At 33.0% G+C, this 14383-nt stretch overlaps 2 protein-coding genes and 1 non-coding gene across 3 annotated transcripts; 2 read left to right on the forward strand and 1 right to left on the reverse strand.

Annotated features, from left to right (window-relative positions):
- Window positions 1-3795: 3795 nt before the first annotated feature.
- TRNAR-UCG lies at window positions 3796-3869 on the forward strand. Its single transcript has one exon. It is a non-coding gene; the product is annotated as a tRNA-Arg (tRNA).
- Window positions 3870-4653: 784 nt separating this feature from the next.
- On the reverse strand, window positions 4654-6445 carry LOC18033728 (60S ribosomal protein L35). The gene is made up of 4 exons (XM_006424672.2): window positions 6340-6445; window positions 6090-6225; window positions 5814-5970; window positions 4654-4946 (listed from the first exon to the last, which is right to left on the reverse strand). Exons 1-4 carry the CDS (start codon window positions 6341-6343, stop codon window positions 4872-4874), a joined length of 372 nt encoding a protein of 123 aa, XP_006424735.1. The 5' UTR covers window positions 6344-6445; the 3' UTR covers window positions 4654-4871.
- Window positions 6446-12052: 5607 nt separating this feature from the next.
- LOC18034262 (protein SODIUM POTASSIUM ROOT DEFECTIVE 2) lies at window positions 12053-13328 on the forward strand. Its single transcript, XM_006424674.2, has 3 exons — window positions 12053-12540; window positions 12668-12743; window positions 13041-13328. Exons 1-3 carry the CDS (start codon window positions 12067-12069, stop codon window positions 13223-13225), a joined length of 735 nt encoding a protein of 244 aa, XP_006424737.2. The 5' UTR covers window positions 12053-12066; the 3' UTR covers window positions 13226-13328.
- Window positions 13329-14383: the final 1055 nt, after the last annotated feature.

The raw sequence follows: 14383 nt of genomic DNA on the forward strand, positions 1-14383 counted from the left end.
CACTCTTAGTTTATATACCTTTTTGCCTGAGTGTGAACATAACTTTTGGTATTACCATTAATGCATGACAGTATAAATTCAATTTTTTTTAATGAATCATTTTTAAAAAATAAATGAACCTATCTCTTTCTCTCTCTCTCTCTCCCCCCCCCCCCCCTTTTCTTCCATTGCTTTGGTCAATATACTCGGTATTCATTTTCATACGAGATATATAAAATCAATATGTACACTCTTTTATTCCCCCTTATTTGTAGAAATGAAAAATAAAAAGACCATTTATCACATTTATGAAAGGACGAGAAATGTGGATCCATTAACTAACCGTGTACTAACCAATTGTGGTCAAATATAGTTTTATGAGCTCCCTTAATTTATTGCCACAGATTTTTGGGTTACAAAATTTTGACCCAACGTATGAAAAGACTAAACTGCCTTTTACCTTATTGCAAGTTGTTTAATTTAGTCTCTTCATATATTTCGTCAAAATTTTTAACCCAATTTTTTTTTAAGTAATAGTATTGTTTTTTTTTCCAATTTTTTTATTTAATAAGATCATTGGACCACTTGTAGAGGAGCTTTAATTAGAGAAGAAAAAAATAACTTTTCTTTCACAAGCTTTATTAAATTTATATTGGGTAGAAAATGATTATAATATAAAAATAATATTAATTAACAAGGTCGGTATCATCGGTCTTGTAATTACTAGAGGATACGTCAATATTGGTGGACATAATTTTTGTTATGTTATTAGCTAGCTGTAATACAATTTACACAAATGAATTCGTTTTTGCTTCCTTTTTTTTAAAAAAAATTATTTTTTCCTTTTTTTTAAATTTATATAATGATTGTCATGGTGCCTCTTAGTGGCTGAAGCAGCAGGTAGCTCGCTAGAATCGTCTTTTATATGTATTGGACAAGTTCTCTATTCGGAATAATAATAAAATTCATTAACAGAATTCTCTATTCGCCTTTTATATATATATATTTGTTCTGTTGTTACCCAAGTTACCCTATCAAAATCGAATTGGGTAAGATTACATATCTTAATGTCGCAATCAAATATAAAGGAAGCACCAGGCTGATATTGAAGAATGATTAAAGTTTCTTTGACCATCTATAGTTATCAACCTTGTGAAGAAAAAGCAAGTGATTCTTTTCATGCATGAACTTGCCCCAGTCACTCAATCTTTGAGGAATCTGGCACTTTTTCTTCATGGCCATTGAACTTCCATAATCCATGACGTTAATTTGTCTCATATCACATGTGGCTACTCAGTAGTTTCTACAGAAAGCACATAGCTGACTTAGTTTTGGAAATTGATATGGAAATATCATTCGGAATTCGGGTAATTAAATATGAAGTTTATTATCTCTTGGCAGCGATCGGCCGATGTAGTTATGTTATGCACACTCCAAATATTACTCTCAGAATATATCCAACTAATTAAATACCTCAACGCGGCAACTACCTCACTTTATTTTATTCTTTTATCAATGCCTACGAGAACTATTAGTCTTTTAATCCAGTGACTCATTCCACTTCTCAAACATGCCGAAATTATTATTATTATTATTATTATCATCTTCTTCTTCTTCATTTGATCGACACACATGTACAAATTGACTAATTTATAATTAGTATAATTAAGTTTAAAGCCACAAAATATGTGACCATTAAGCCACATGCATTCAACTTCAATTAAATGAAATCCATCATATATTTATATGATCTTAATCGAATATATTCTCACATACGTATTTGAATGCTAAGATATTGCGATTACAATGAGATTTGCTATATTATTGAATCAAATTAAGTATTGATACGCTATGTGCTGTCTCATTGATGAATTGGAAAGTTTTGCTTGTCGTTTACGGTTGGATTTATTTGATTAACTAATTAATCAAAGGACGGGCCAACATTGGGCGAAACACCACGTACATATGGGCATTTGACAATTAAAAAATTCACAATTCCCTTACTTTTTCTAATAATTTTTCATTTAATTTTTTAATTAATTAAAATTAAAGATATTTATATCCTTAAAATCAAACAACTACAAGGGTAAAACGACAAGGTCAGCAAAAAAGTAAATTTCTTCTTTTATTTGTTTTGAACTTGCCGTAAACACAAATAAACGGCAAGTTCAAAATCCAAAATTCTTACATTCAAGCAAGAGAAGCAGCACAACCAGTTGGCACCCACAAAAAAAAAAAATTAAAAAAAAAAACAATAAATTTCTTCTTTAATGATTTATCCCCTTTAACTAGTTAAAGTTTAACATTTTGCTTCCATATTTTACATGTTATTTTTAGACTCAAGTGTACAGAGTTTGCTTCTATAATATATGCCCATAAGTTACAAGATGCTGAAGAAATAAGGAATGTATAATTTTCATTATTGTTACTCAATCATGACCTATTTTTCTTTTATGTGAACACAACTTTTGGACCGGCATTGATGAATGACACTCAGCATAGGATTCTTTCTTTCTTTCTTTCTTTCTTTTAATGAAAGTATCCTTCATAAATAATAAATCCATCTTCTTCTTTTTCGTCCCTTTTCTTTTGTCAATGCAGTCGTTATGAAAATCTTTTATCTTTCTAGAGAAAAAGTTTGAAAAGGTAAATTCATCACATTTATACAACTATACAAGTACGAGAACTCGATCCACGAACCCAATTATGGCGTACTTGCAAATTATGTCAAATACAGTTGATGAGCTGCCTTAAATTACTGCCACTCAACCACTGGTTTTCTTTGAATTAATGAGACCGCTACTTAGACCTCTTCTAGAGAAGATTTAATCAAAGAATACATTCAATTTTCCTTTCACGCGCTTTATATAAAATATTATTGGGTATAAATTAAGGTTACAAAATAACATTAACAAAGTCAATTTGGTCTTGTAATTATTAGAGTATCGGACAAGATTGGTGGTGGGTATAATAATATTGAGTACGTAACAGTTAGTTAGTTCAATCATACGAATGTACAGTTATAAAAATGAATTTCGTTTTTTGCTTTCATCTTCTGTGCTGCATGCGATACAACTACTATCTTCGTGTCACTAATTAGTGGGCATAAGAGTCAAGTTCGATCTCATTCTCATGTGTCGTCAAGAATCAATACAAAAATTTGTTAATCGACAACTGTCATTTCCAATATTATGTTGTTGAATCATCACAAGCTTTCAAAAAAACAGGAGGCAAGTGGTCATTCCTCGTTAAAAATGATTAAAAGTTTTGCGTCACAGTTAAAATCATCGTATCATTTGAGAAAAAACAAGCGAAGTTTTTCCAAAACCATGCATCAATACTGCCCTGGTCACTCAGTATTTGGAAGAATCGGTCCGGTGCTTTTTGTTCATGGCCAACTGGTCATATATACCAGCTTCCATAATCAAGGACGTTACTTTAATCTTAATATGACTTCAAAAAGTGAGTTTGTTGTGGCCTTTGTGGTGGGCGACCGACATTGTCAGAAGCACAAGTACTTGAAATTTTAAACAAAAGTGCCGTGCAATTGACGTATGTTTTTCCAAAAAAAAATGGTGGCCGAGATTTTCCAGTTCTGTGGGTTCTAAATCAAATTAGTCTTGTGTGCATAAACAACAAACTCACCGCGGTAGATTTTTGGTCTCTCACATTTTTAATCATCCGTGTCTGCCTGCCATTCAAATTGTGGTCTTAATTAAGAAGCTACATGCGATGACCTTGAAATTATGGCCTTTATAGATCATTGGATGAGAAAGCAATACCATCACCAGTTCTGTGAAACAACAACAGCAAAGTGACCGCATAGCGCAGTGGATTAGCGCGTTTGACTTCGGATCAAAAGGTCGTGGGTTCGACTCCCACTGTGGTCGATGCCTTTTTCGTTTACGCTTACGCATGCTATTGGGGCATCGGGGGGATACACATACGAAAATGATAATGACCTACTGAAAAAGTGGGTACTGCACTCCTCACCCTCAAGTCTGATTCAGTTTGCATTTTTTACAAGTGTGATTAAATTCTTGCTGCTTGGTTTCGGGCCATGGATTCAGAAATAGAACGAAAGCAATTTGATGTGCTTAACTCCTCTTAAGAATTGCGATTTCATTCAACAAAACACAAGGGAAGTGAATGGCTCACCACACTGAAATCTCACTCTCAGTGTTTTCCGGGTGATACAATCGAAAGATGATAGGCAACAACTATTAAATATGATTGTTGGAGCAAGTTTCGTCGGTTACCAGCAACAAGAGCTGAAAATTTCTCACGTAAAGCAACCTATATAATTTGATCAAATATAGACACCAAATGAAGGACCATGTTAAGTTACATTATGAATCCAGGTTGAACACACAGCAAACGCATGTACGTCGTACGCAAAACTAATTTATGGATCATTCCATATCGTTGCCCCATATGAGGCCTCTAATGAGCTTCCAAAGCAATTCATTGAGTTGCTTGCTTTGAATACTAAGTGCAGAGTAAGTAATCCGCCCAATCAATTGACAAGCTGAAATATCAATTGGTTAGCAACTTAGCATGATTATTAATCGCATTTTGGCGTCAGCAGGTAGCACACAAATGTTAACGACATTTCTTTATGTCTTTATGCAGAAGGTAACAAGATGTGGTTTCATGACATGCTGAGCAAGGATGGAACAGAAAACCGCTTGAACCATGCTTTGATGAAATGAGACCAAACCTTCAAGTATATAGAATTAAAACCTGAATACTCTCATCGAAGTCCAAAATCCATACTAGTAACACAAATGGAAGATAAGAAAAACTAAACTTAAAATTCAACAGAACAAAAAAATCTTTGATAGCATTTGACAAGTTTAAAATCATTGTCTCCTTCCCAATTCAATTTGATCTCACACCTTAATGGCGTATTTCCTCATTGGAAAGTACATTTCCCTCTTCTTCTCACGTTCAGTCTTCAAAGATGCCTATACAAAACAAAACGAAAAAGGGGAATTAATCATAAGTTAAGAGAACAACAAGAAATATGCATAAAAAAGTAAGCAGAACAATAACCATCAAAAGAGAACACGTCAATGCCAATTGTTCAATGTGTTCTATTCCCTTAAAACCGAATTCTTCACATTATATCAAATAACATATAATGAAAGTAGGCAGCATTAACATAGTCCATTGAGTCCAAAAATGTAGAACACTAACAAGTTCAAACAAAATAATAAACCAAGGCAAAAACAAGCTGTTCATCATAGATAACATTAACAATTCTGCCTCTTCTTCCCAACATCCACATTGCGTCCCCTGTTTCTTCCCCCATTGAGATTTGAACTTATGTTCTTCAACCAATCCTGCCTTCCAGCACTTCAGCCCAAGGACTTAACCATTTAAATATGACAGATACAGATTTCAATGTTAACTTTTTGACATAGATCTTAAATTTGGTTCAGAAATAATTGATACAGCATATGTTCTTACATTTCAATATTTAAAAACTCAACTAAAAAAAATAATAGACAACCAAATCTCAATTCTCGAAGCCATGCAGCAAAATCAGTAGTAAAATTTTCAATACAATGCTTAAAAAGTTGCCATCTTATCAAATATATAAGCAGAAAGCAAGAACAAACTAAACTGCTACAAACATAAACTGTTAATACAAGAAATTCTTTTCACTCACATTTTCAACGACATTGTAAATATCAAACAGGGAATCCCAAGTCATGCATCACACAAAACCATAATACAATCCAGAACAAAATGCCCAAATATTAAACATAACTAAAATATAACAAAATCCCAGAACAGGAAATCATTGCAAAGAACCAAATAGTAAGTACCTGATGCTTGGTGAGGCGCCTTCGGATAGCTCTGGTCTTCTTGGGACGAAGATCAAGTGGCAAAAACTTCTTGTTCTTGTATGCTTCTCTCAAAGCCGCCTTCTGCTTCTGCGATATCACAGTCAACACTTGGGCAATCGATAGCCTCACCACTTTACTGCAAATGCATCACATATCCCAAACCCATTAAGAAAAACCCCATTTGCTTTAATAAAATAACAAAATTTTATACATTTAAATATATGTATAGCATACGAAGAGATTAAAAAGAATTACATTTTGGAAAGCTTATTTGGCGCGCCACCGGTGACTTTGGCGACCCGCAGAAGAGCGAGCTCCGCCTTCAGATCTTTTAACTGGCTCAATAAATCCGTCTTGGATTTGGTCCGCAGTTCATGAACCTTGACTCTTGCTAATTCGGTTTACAAGGAGGAAAAAAAAGGAAGAAAAAAATTAGATAAAGATGACAAATTTGAAATGCAATACAATACTGTTATACAGTTAATTTTTTTAATTAATTTCTTACCCATGGCTGCTGGTTATTCGACTCTTTCTGTCAGTGTGTGAAGAAGAAGAAGACTTATGTCATCGAAACCCTAGCCCAGTTGTGTGCGGTTTTTAAGTTAGTTTTGCAAAACCCTAGTTTGAGGCACACGAGTGTTGCTCACGTGTGCAATAAATAAGTCTTGGTTGCTTATTGTTGTGAACTAGCCCAGTCAGATCAGATTGATTGGGGGGCAACTTTGGGCCAGCCTGTTGATCTAGAGTGGAGCTATTGGCACCCTTTCGAACTCTTATCAAACCCCTTTCTTAATAAATTTTAGATTTTAACCTTAATTTGATTTATTTTATATAAAATTTAATTAAACCCACCCATCTTCCTCAATAATATCGTCAACAATCAGGGTTGTTGTTTATGACCCAAATATAGAATTTCAATTACAAACTATTCATTAACTAGTATCAAACGGATTCTTCAAAGGAACCATTTTCAATAAAAGACAGAGACTAATGTAAAAAAAAAAAAAACTCCAAAAACATACAATTGTTTGTGAGAGGAAAAAAAAGATCTTACTCTTATTTAAAGCATAAAATATAGACCTAATAAGTGTGAAATGAAATCACTCTAAAACTGAATTTGATCAATTTAAGTATTGTACTTACAATGTTGAATAGTACGAAAGCACAATCATTAAAAATTTAAAATGAAACAAAAATTTCACGTTGACCGTGGTAGAGTTTTATAAAAAGAGAAATGAGGTTTACTGGGGTTTGTTGAGAAAAATAATTAGAAAGTGATTTCATGGAATTAAATAAAAGCGATGTGTAAAAAGTATTTCATGAGGACATTGGAGGGGTGCCAATAGTTCAAGTCTTGGATCTAACTCTTCTACCAGTTTGTTCAATGGGCTATATGTATGGGGCTTGATAGTGTGGTGGGCTATTTTAGTTAAATGTGCTTGGTTGGTAACTTTTGTTCAAGCCTTCATTGATGTAGTGTAAGCAAATCCTTTGTGTGGGTAAAGTAAGAAAAACCAAATGCATATTAGGAATAGTGATACGCTTATGGTTGGCTGGAATAGAAAATAACTATTATGTGTTTGATAATTGTTGATATATCAGCCACGACATATACACTTAAAAATTCTCTACAAGCTGTTGCCTTTTAGAATAGAAGATAGACTTGATATGAAAATTAGAAACATGGATTTTAATAAGAGTTTGATAGTTGGACAAATTTTAATCATTTGAAATTGGACTTGAGTGCTAATAACAATGTAAGTGATATATCACATTATGTTATAAAAAATTGTTAGTGTTAAGTGATTACTTATTTTATCATTTCATTGACATATGATGAATTTTACGAGGACAACATTAATGTAATATCAAAATATAAACTTTATATCATAACTTTAACATTAACTGATCTTATAAATTAATAATTTGTCAATGGTCATGGTTGTTTTCTTTCTTGTATTGACAAATTATGTACTTAGTTTTGATGGAAAATAAATGATCTATTATTTCTGTCTTCGACTCTTAATGCGTCTGCATTTGCAAAAAAAGCACCATAACAGGATCTTGGTAGTGACTCTTTGGTATCAGAAGGACAAACAGACGTATCGTTCAGTACAACTTTCACTATACCAAAAAGAAAAGAAACATGGCAAATTGGAATCATACACATTGAATGTTCTTTACTCTATAGCAAGAAAAGCAAAAGGGTTCAATCCACTACTGCAAATTAACCTTTCGGCTCCGCTTGTCTCCGCGATGTATGCTTCCTCCTTAATTTGTATCATTTGGTTGTAATTGAGTGCCATCTTATATCATCCAAGAGTGTACTAAATTCATTGTCTAGCTAGAATCCCAAAGATTTCATATGCATATATCTCTTGCGGATAAATCCAACATTGACATGCCTTTTTTTATTTCTCTTTTTACTTTTATACAACATGGATATATTGGAGAATCTGAGGCATACTGTAGCTTTTAACTTGTTAATGAAATTAGTAGTTGGCAAGTACATATAAATAGCTGTTAAATGAAAACGGTTCAAAAATAAATTCCAAGTTCAATAATTACAAAACATATTGAAAGTTTATGATCAATTACTAGCCCGTGTAAATTAGCTGAACGCAGAGAAATCCTTTCGAAGACTGATGCCTAGATTCATAGGAACTCTCAATGTATTGCACTACCCATATTACATTTTCTCTGGCAAGTATTAAGTGTATATTAATTTTTTCTTTTTACAATTAGTTAAAGATATACATAACAAAAATCTAGTGAGATATGCAATACGTCTAAATATCTAATTAAGAATTTTCCTTCCTGGAAAAGCTCACTAAAGAAAGTAACACGAAAAATCTTAACTACATTATCGTTAAAAAGAAATAAAAATCTGGCTGGTCAGTATGGTGAAAGCATATATCTAGCAAACTATTCATCAGATTATTAAGTAGAAAACAGATCAAAAGAAAAGTAGGTAACTAAATTCTTTTGCTGTGTGACTGTGGGACAAAATCGCAACAAGGACGCCGGGGAACGTGTAGAGACTTGAAAAAGATATTTAAAGAAGATGAAGAGAGAATTAGAAACTAAATAAACAAAGGAAAAGTTACCAAAAGAAAAGAGCAAAAGAGAAATTAGAATGAGTGAAAAACCCCACATCTTTAAACGCGTGATTATAAAACAAATGGCTTGATTCAGACTTCACCCACCCGACCATCAGAGATATTATCATATTATATACAAGAACCAGAGAATTGGATAAAGCCGTAAAATAGAAGGGATCATGGATAATAATAAAGAAGCATCAGGAAAAATGAAAGGAAAAAAGAGACCATACATGGGATATAATAAAAGTATATAACTATACGTAAATGGATAAATTAGCAGAAATGTCTGTCATATTTATTCTTACATGAATACTAGGCTTAAGCTTATGATACTGATAAACAAGGTAAGATTACTAGCTCAACAAAATTAACACGTTTCACATCAATCATCCTTTCTCTTACCGACACCTCTACCATTAAAATGTAAATATGAAGTATGTGACTGCACAATGATAATTCTTCATAAGAAATATGATTAGAATATTCATAATCTATTGAAGCATTGAACAGTTGAATTTGACCTTAAAAAACAAAAACAACAACGAATTTGTAATCTTGTGGGGTTGATAGATCGAATGTGTCAGAAAGGGGGGCCTTTCCATCGAACAATCAACGGCAATTAAAGGGTTTAGTTAGTTAAATCAATCGTGGATGTGCTTATGCTTCCTAGAACACACAGACAATTAATCCATGTTTCATGTGATCAAGTTGATATTAAAAAGTTAAATGTTAATCAGTGGGCAATCGATGATGATTTGTACTTTGTGGCTTTAAATTTCAACACCCATTCAAAATGTTAGGACCCATCTGATGGATCACACCTCAACCATTTTCTAGGTATAATCATTACACCCATTTGTTTGAAGATCATCCATTGCAATAAAGTCGACATTATTAATATGAAATGTTAAAAAGAAAAATTAGTCCAGTAAAAAGGAGATTAATTATTTGGAGCTAGCAGGTAAGTAATGGCAAAAATCATCATTATGCAATCTTGTCTACTTTTCGCATATCAATTAAAAACAATATTCAATTCATAGTCTTTTTATCTCTATCTTGTTGATTGAATCTCATATCCTTCTTTTGACAAGATCACAAGAAGATTTAAGTTTTTTTCTTGCCAGCTTCATAGGATAATGCATGAATATTACTTTCAAATCAAAGAAACAGTAGTATCAGCTTAGTTGTGATATATCCATTCCACAGGGACCTGATCTGGTCGCTATATATATATATAGGGTAATTTTAGAAGTAAAGAATATATTTATGGATGCTGACAGATTGAACTGCTAAAATATTTATCAAACAATAAAAGAAATTTTGAGTTTTGAACCCAACTTGTTTGTATGAAAAAATATTATGTTAACGGATTCAATTGATAAAATATTTTATCAAATGATAAAAAGAGATTTTGAGTTTTGAACTTGCTTGATATATGTGCAAAAAAAAAAATATTTTTGTTAATGCAATGCCTAAAAGAACATGCAAATGACCTATAATTTGCGTATATTGTAACTAATAAAATATTAAAATCCAAGGTACCTAATAATTGAGTTTACTACTGTTTATTTACATGTGCACCGGCCTTGGATCATCTTTATTTTGTCTTATAATGCACGATTATTTTCGGAAAATTGTTGTCTTTATATTGGATTAAATATAGCAGACAAGACCATTACTAGCTCTTGACTGTTCTTTGTCTTGTATATAATCGAAATCCCGGAATTTTGGTTCAATTTTTCAACAAGAAAACAACTTTCTCCATACCTAATTCATTTGTGATGTTAGATTAAAGTTTGTAGTCATATATGCTTTTAACTCAAAAAGCCAAAAATATAAGTTTTTTTAACGAAATTATCAATGTCTTATCATAAATTGTTTAGAGGAAGATGACAATCAAATTAAACAAGAAAATAAATGTATATAGCGGGCCTCTTAGTTAACCAATATATGCCTATAAGCCGAGTAACTTCCGGAATATATAGGAGTATAAATGTATGATCTGCGATTATGCTTGTGCTCCGCCGATCCCATCTTTATTATACTCATGAGTATTCAAATCAGAGGGAATTATTATTATATTAAGGAAAGATTATAGGCTACTTTCTAATTACCATAATATAGTACATTCATGACCGTTTACAGTTTAATTACAAGACCTCATCTTATATACACTTTCAGAATAATATGCATCAGAGCCTAAGGGAGTGAGAAGTGAGAGCAGGCACTTTCATAAGAAAAAGCAGTTCTTGGAGGCACTTCTGGGTTTGCAAGGTTTGATATTTCTGAGCCACTAGTTGTATTTTAAACTAGGCCGAGAATTTAGGCTGCCCCATAATAAAATTGGTATATTAGAAATTTAATAGATTTTTAATTGTAAAAATAAGTTGATAATTATAAAAAAAAAAATTAGACCGTTGATGGAGATTAACATAAATTTAGGAATCTATTGAAACTAACTTAAATTAGTTTTATTGCGGCACAACTTAAATTTATATACCCTACTACTACTTTGGGTAGTTGACTTCACTTAGTATGTAAACAAATAAACCTATATTTCAATAGTGCAAGTATGTAGTAAATCATTGATTTAATATAACTTCATTTGCAATTTTGCATGATACTATAGAAAGAGAGTCCATGATTAGGAAATTATAGATTTCGAGATACTACAGCTATAGATATTAGGCGAAATACTACACTAAAATCCACAAATATAGCTAATTTATATACTTATGAACGCTTATTAACATAATTATGTCTTAATTATGAGCGAATAGCTACTTTCCCAACCTGGCCCCAGTGGTAGTAGTATTATTAATTCATTCGTGTCACAGAAATGTTTAATTAATTATATGAACTTGTTAACCCCGCAATTAATTTTTAAAAATAAAGTTAAATAAAAGTTAATGACAACTTTGAAGGTCCACAATCCAGATTAATCACACATCATACATGGTGTATAATTATTCAAAAACTTCTAGTGGGTCCTCTCCTCCTAGCTAGCTTTTTGCTGCTTTAAATGCAGATTAGTTGGCCTCATTAGCAAGATCTTTCAGCATTACTACTCCTCCTTGTTAATTTTTCTTAAGCCAAAAGCAGCTTCATATTTTCATAAACTATTCAATATGAAACGGATGGATCTTTTATGTGCTTCTCCAGCATCAACAGCCATTTGCTCAAGCATAGACCACCGTTCGATGGTCCGTCACAATGGCCATAGACCCATTGATCATCATCATCACCATCGCCATAACCGTAAACCTTATGCACCTTGCTCATCACAATTGCCCATTATCCCAAAGCCTTACAGTATTAGTAATCATGATCATCATCAAAAGAGTAGTAGAAAAATTTCCGCTAAGCAAACTGATCATTTACGCCGAAAAAGCTCAGCCGACATAACTGATCTCAATGGAGATAGCTCTTATGGTTCCTCTAGATACCTTCTAAGTGACAAACCCTTCACTGATTGGAAGTCAGAATCCGATCATCATGCCACGGCATTGGCTCGTTCTCAAAGTGCCAAGCCTAAGCTTGTAACCTCATCAAATGACTCTCCTTCTTTAAAGTCCTTTTCTACTAATAAGTCGCGTGACAAGGTTTGTTTCATGTCCTAGTAATTTCTCTGTCCTCCAAATTCATTTCTCTCATTTATTATTTTTATATCTTTTTGAGTTTAAGGGTCTTGCTTCTCCCCCCACCCCTTCTTTCTGTCTGTTTTGGCAGGTTGTAGTTTTGAGGGTGTCAATCCACTGCAAGGGCTGTGAAGGAAAAGTGAGAAAACATATCTCAAAAATGGAAGGTGAGTTTTACAAGAAAACAATATTTTGTAAGGAGTTTGTCCTTTTAATTTTTGTAATTAAAAAAGAAAAGGGCTCAAAAGTTTTAATGTTAATGAGATATAACGATAACGGAAAGGATTAACTGGTAAAAGTATATTGAAAATTTTAGGGGAAAATTGACGATCTTCCATTGGAATCCTTTTCAGCAAAGCATATTTGAACAATGACTGGCTATATTTTATTGTACGTAAAGCATTCATATTTCACAATTTAATCAAGGATTGGGTTTAATTAATTTTGCATAATTTTATGTATAGGAGTGACATCATTCAGTATAGATTTGGCGACAAAGAAGGTGACGATCATCGGAGACGTGACCCCATCAGGGGTGCTAGCAAGTGTGTCTAGTGTTAAGAAGGCACAGTTTTGGCCATCTTCAACATCAGCATCTTCATCGCCATCTTCACCAGTCGTTGATATGACCAGTTACCGACAAAACTAGGGTTTCTTAATTTCTTTAATTAATAAGCTAGTTTTTGAAGTACCTGCAGAGAGAGTGTGCCGTTGTGTTGTTGTATTATGCTTAGAGATGCTTAAACAACTAATTAATCATGGACTGTCTGATATGTCATTGTTGTTTATGTAAATGTAAACTGTTTTTAATGGAATTGGAATCTCAAATATCTGTTTTTTATTGCTTAAAGTAAAAGATGTATTTTGGAATCATCGTCATCATCATCGTATTTCTTGGAGCAAACAACGATCATGTGTCTTTATAAATATTCTTTCCATTTGATTATACTTAAACTCCTGCAAAATAAGCTGGCATCTCTGAATTCCCTTACTGCTTCCCGTGTGACACCAACCTGCTTGTGGGGGCGTAAGAGGAATTTGCACTGTCACCCACTATTCATTAATATGCATTCATGGCCGATAAATATACAGATCTGTGACTGTAAATCAACATTAATTATATTGCCTAAAATCTGCATTAATTTAAAATTGCCAACAATAATCTATATTCCAAGTTAATTAATCCCCAGTATATTAGATGAGTAATTGGAATTCCAACGTTTTAGCGATGATGACAACCCGTGGCAACGTGCATGCGGTGTTAATGTTCGGCACTCAAGTACTCGGGATTCAAATTTGTGTTGATTCTGAAAGGAAATGGGACAGAGACGACATCCACGACTTTTTCTTTTCATTATTTTTCGTAAGGTCACTATATATGGTGGGTGGTTTAATTTGTTCTTTTCGTAAGGTCAGAAATTTCGGAATCCTCTTTTTTATTTAATTCATAAGAATTTGGAGATCATCATATCCTCACATATACTAGTGAATATGTACACAAGTCAGTTATACTAAGTGTACAATCAATGGCCATTAGTAGTCCACTCCAAATTGATTAAAAATGACCCCTTAAAGCATACAGTGATTGTTGTTGGATCTAAGGTAAATTAAGCTTAGCATAGTCTCTAAAGTTACGGGCAATTACGTACTAAAACAAGTTCTTGAATCTTTGGTGGTGATTCCTTTTTCGTTGTGTGCAAATATGCCTTCCCCACAATGAACCAAATGATGACACTAAGCCTACACTTTTGGTAGCAAGTCCATTTCAGAATTTACCAATTGTGGGTCTACCTTCCACCTCTTTCTT

Source organism: Citrus clementina, unplaced genomic scaffold (assembly GCF_000493195.1).
Source record: "Citrus clementina cultivar Clemenules unplaced genomic scaffold, Citrus_clementina_v1.0 scaffold_8, whole genome shotgun sequence".
In the NCBI taxonomy this organism is placed as follows: Eukaryota; Viridiplantae; Streptophyta; class Magnoliopsida; order Sapindales; family Rutaceae; genus Citrus; species Citrus x clementina.

Excerpts from the sequence above, each read along its gene's own strand:
- LOC18033728 (XM_006424672.2), bottom strand. Across the intron at positions 5,971-6,089 it reads CCAAATAAGCTTTCCAAAAT|TAAAGTGGTGAGGCTATCGA; the intron begins GTAATTCTTTTT and ends ATGCATTTGCAG. Across the intron at positions 4,947-5,813 it reads GGCGCCTCACCAAGCATCAG|GCATCTTTGAAGACTGAACG; the intron begins GTACTTACTATT and ends TGTTTTGTATAG.
- LOC18034262 (XM_006424674.2), top strand. The coding sequence starts at position 12,067 with ATGAAACGGATGGATCTTTTATGTGCTTCTCCAGCATCAACAGCCATT. Across the intron at positions 12,541-12,667 it reads CTAATAAGTCGCGTGACAAG|GTTGTAGTTTTGAGGGTGTC; the intron begins GTTTGTTTCATG and ends CTGTTTTGGCAG. Across the intron at positions 12,744-13,040 it reads ACATATCTCAAAAATGGAAG|GAGTGACATCATTCAGTATA; the intron begins GTGAGTTTTACA and ends TTTTATGTATAG.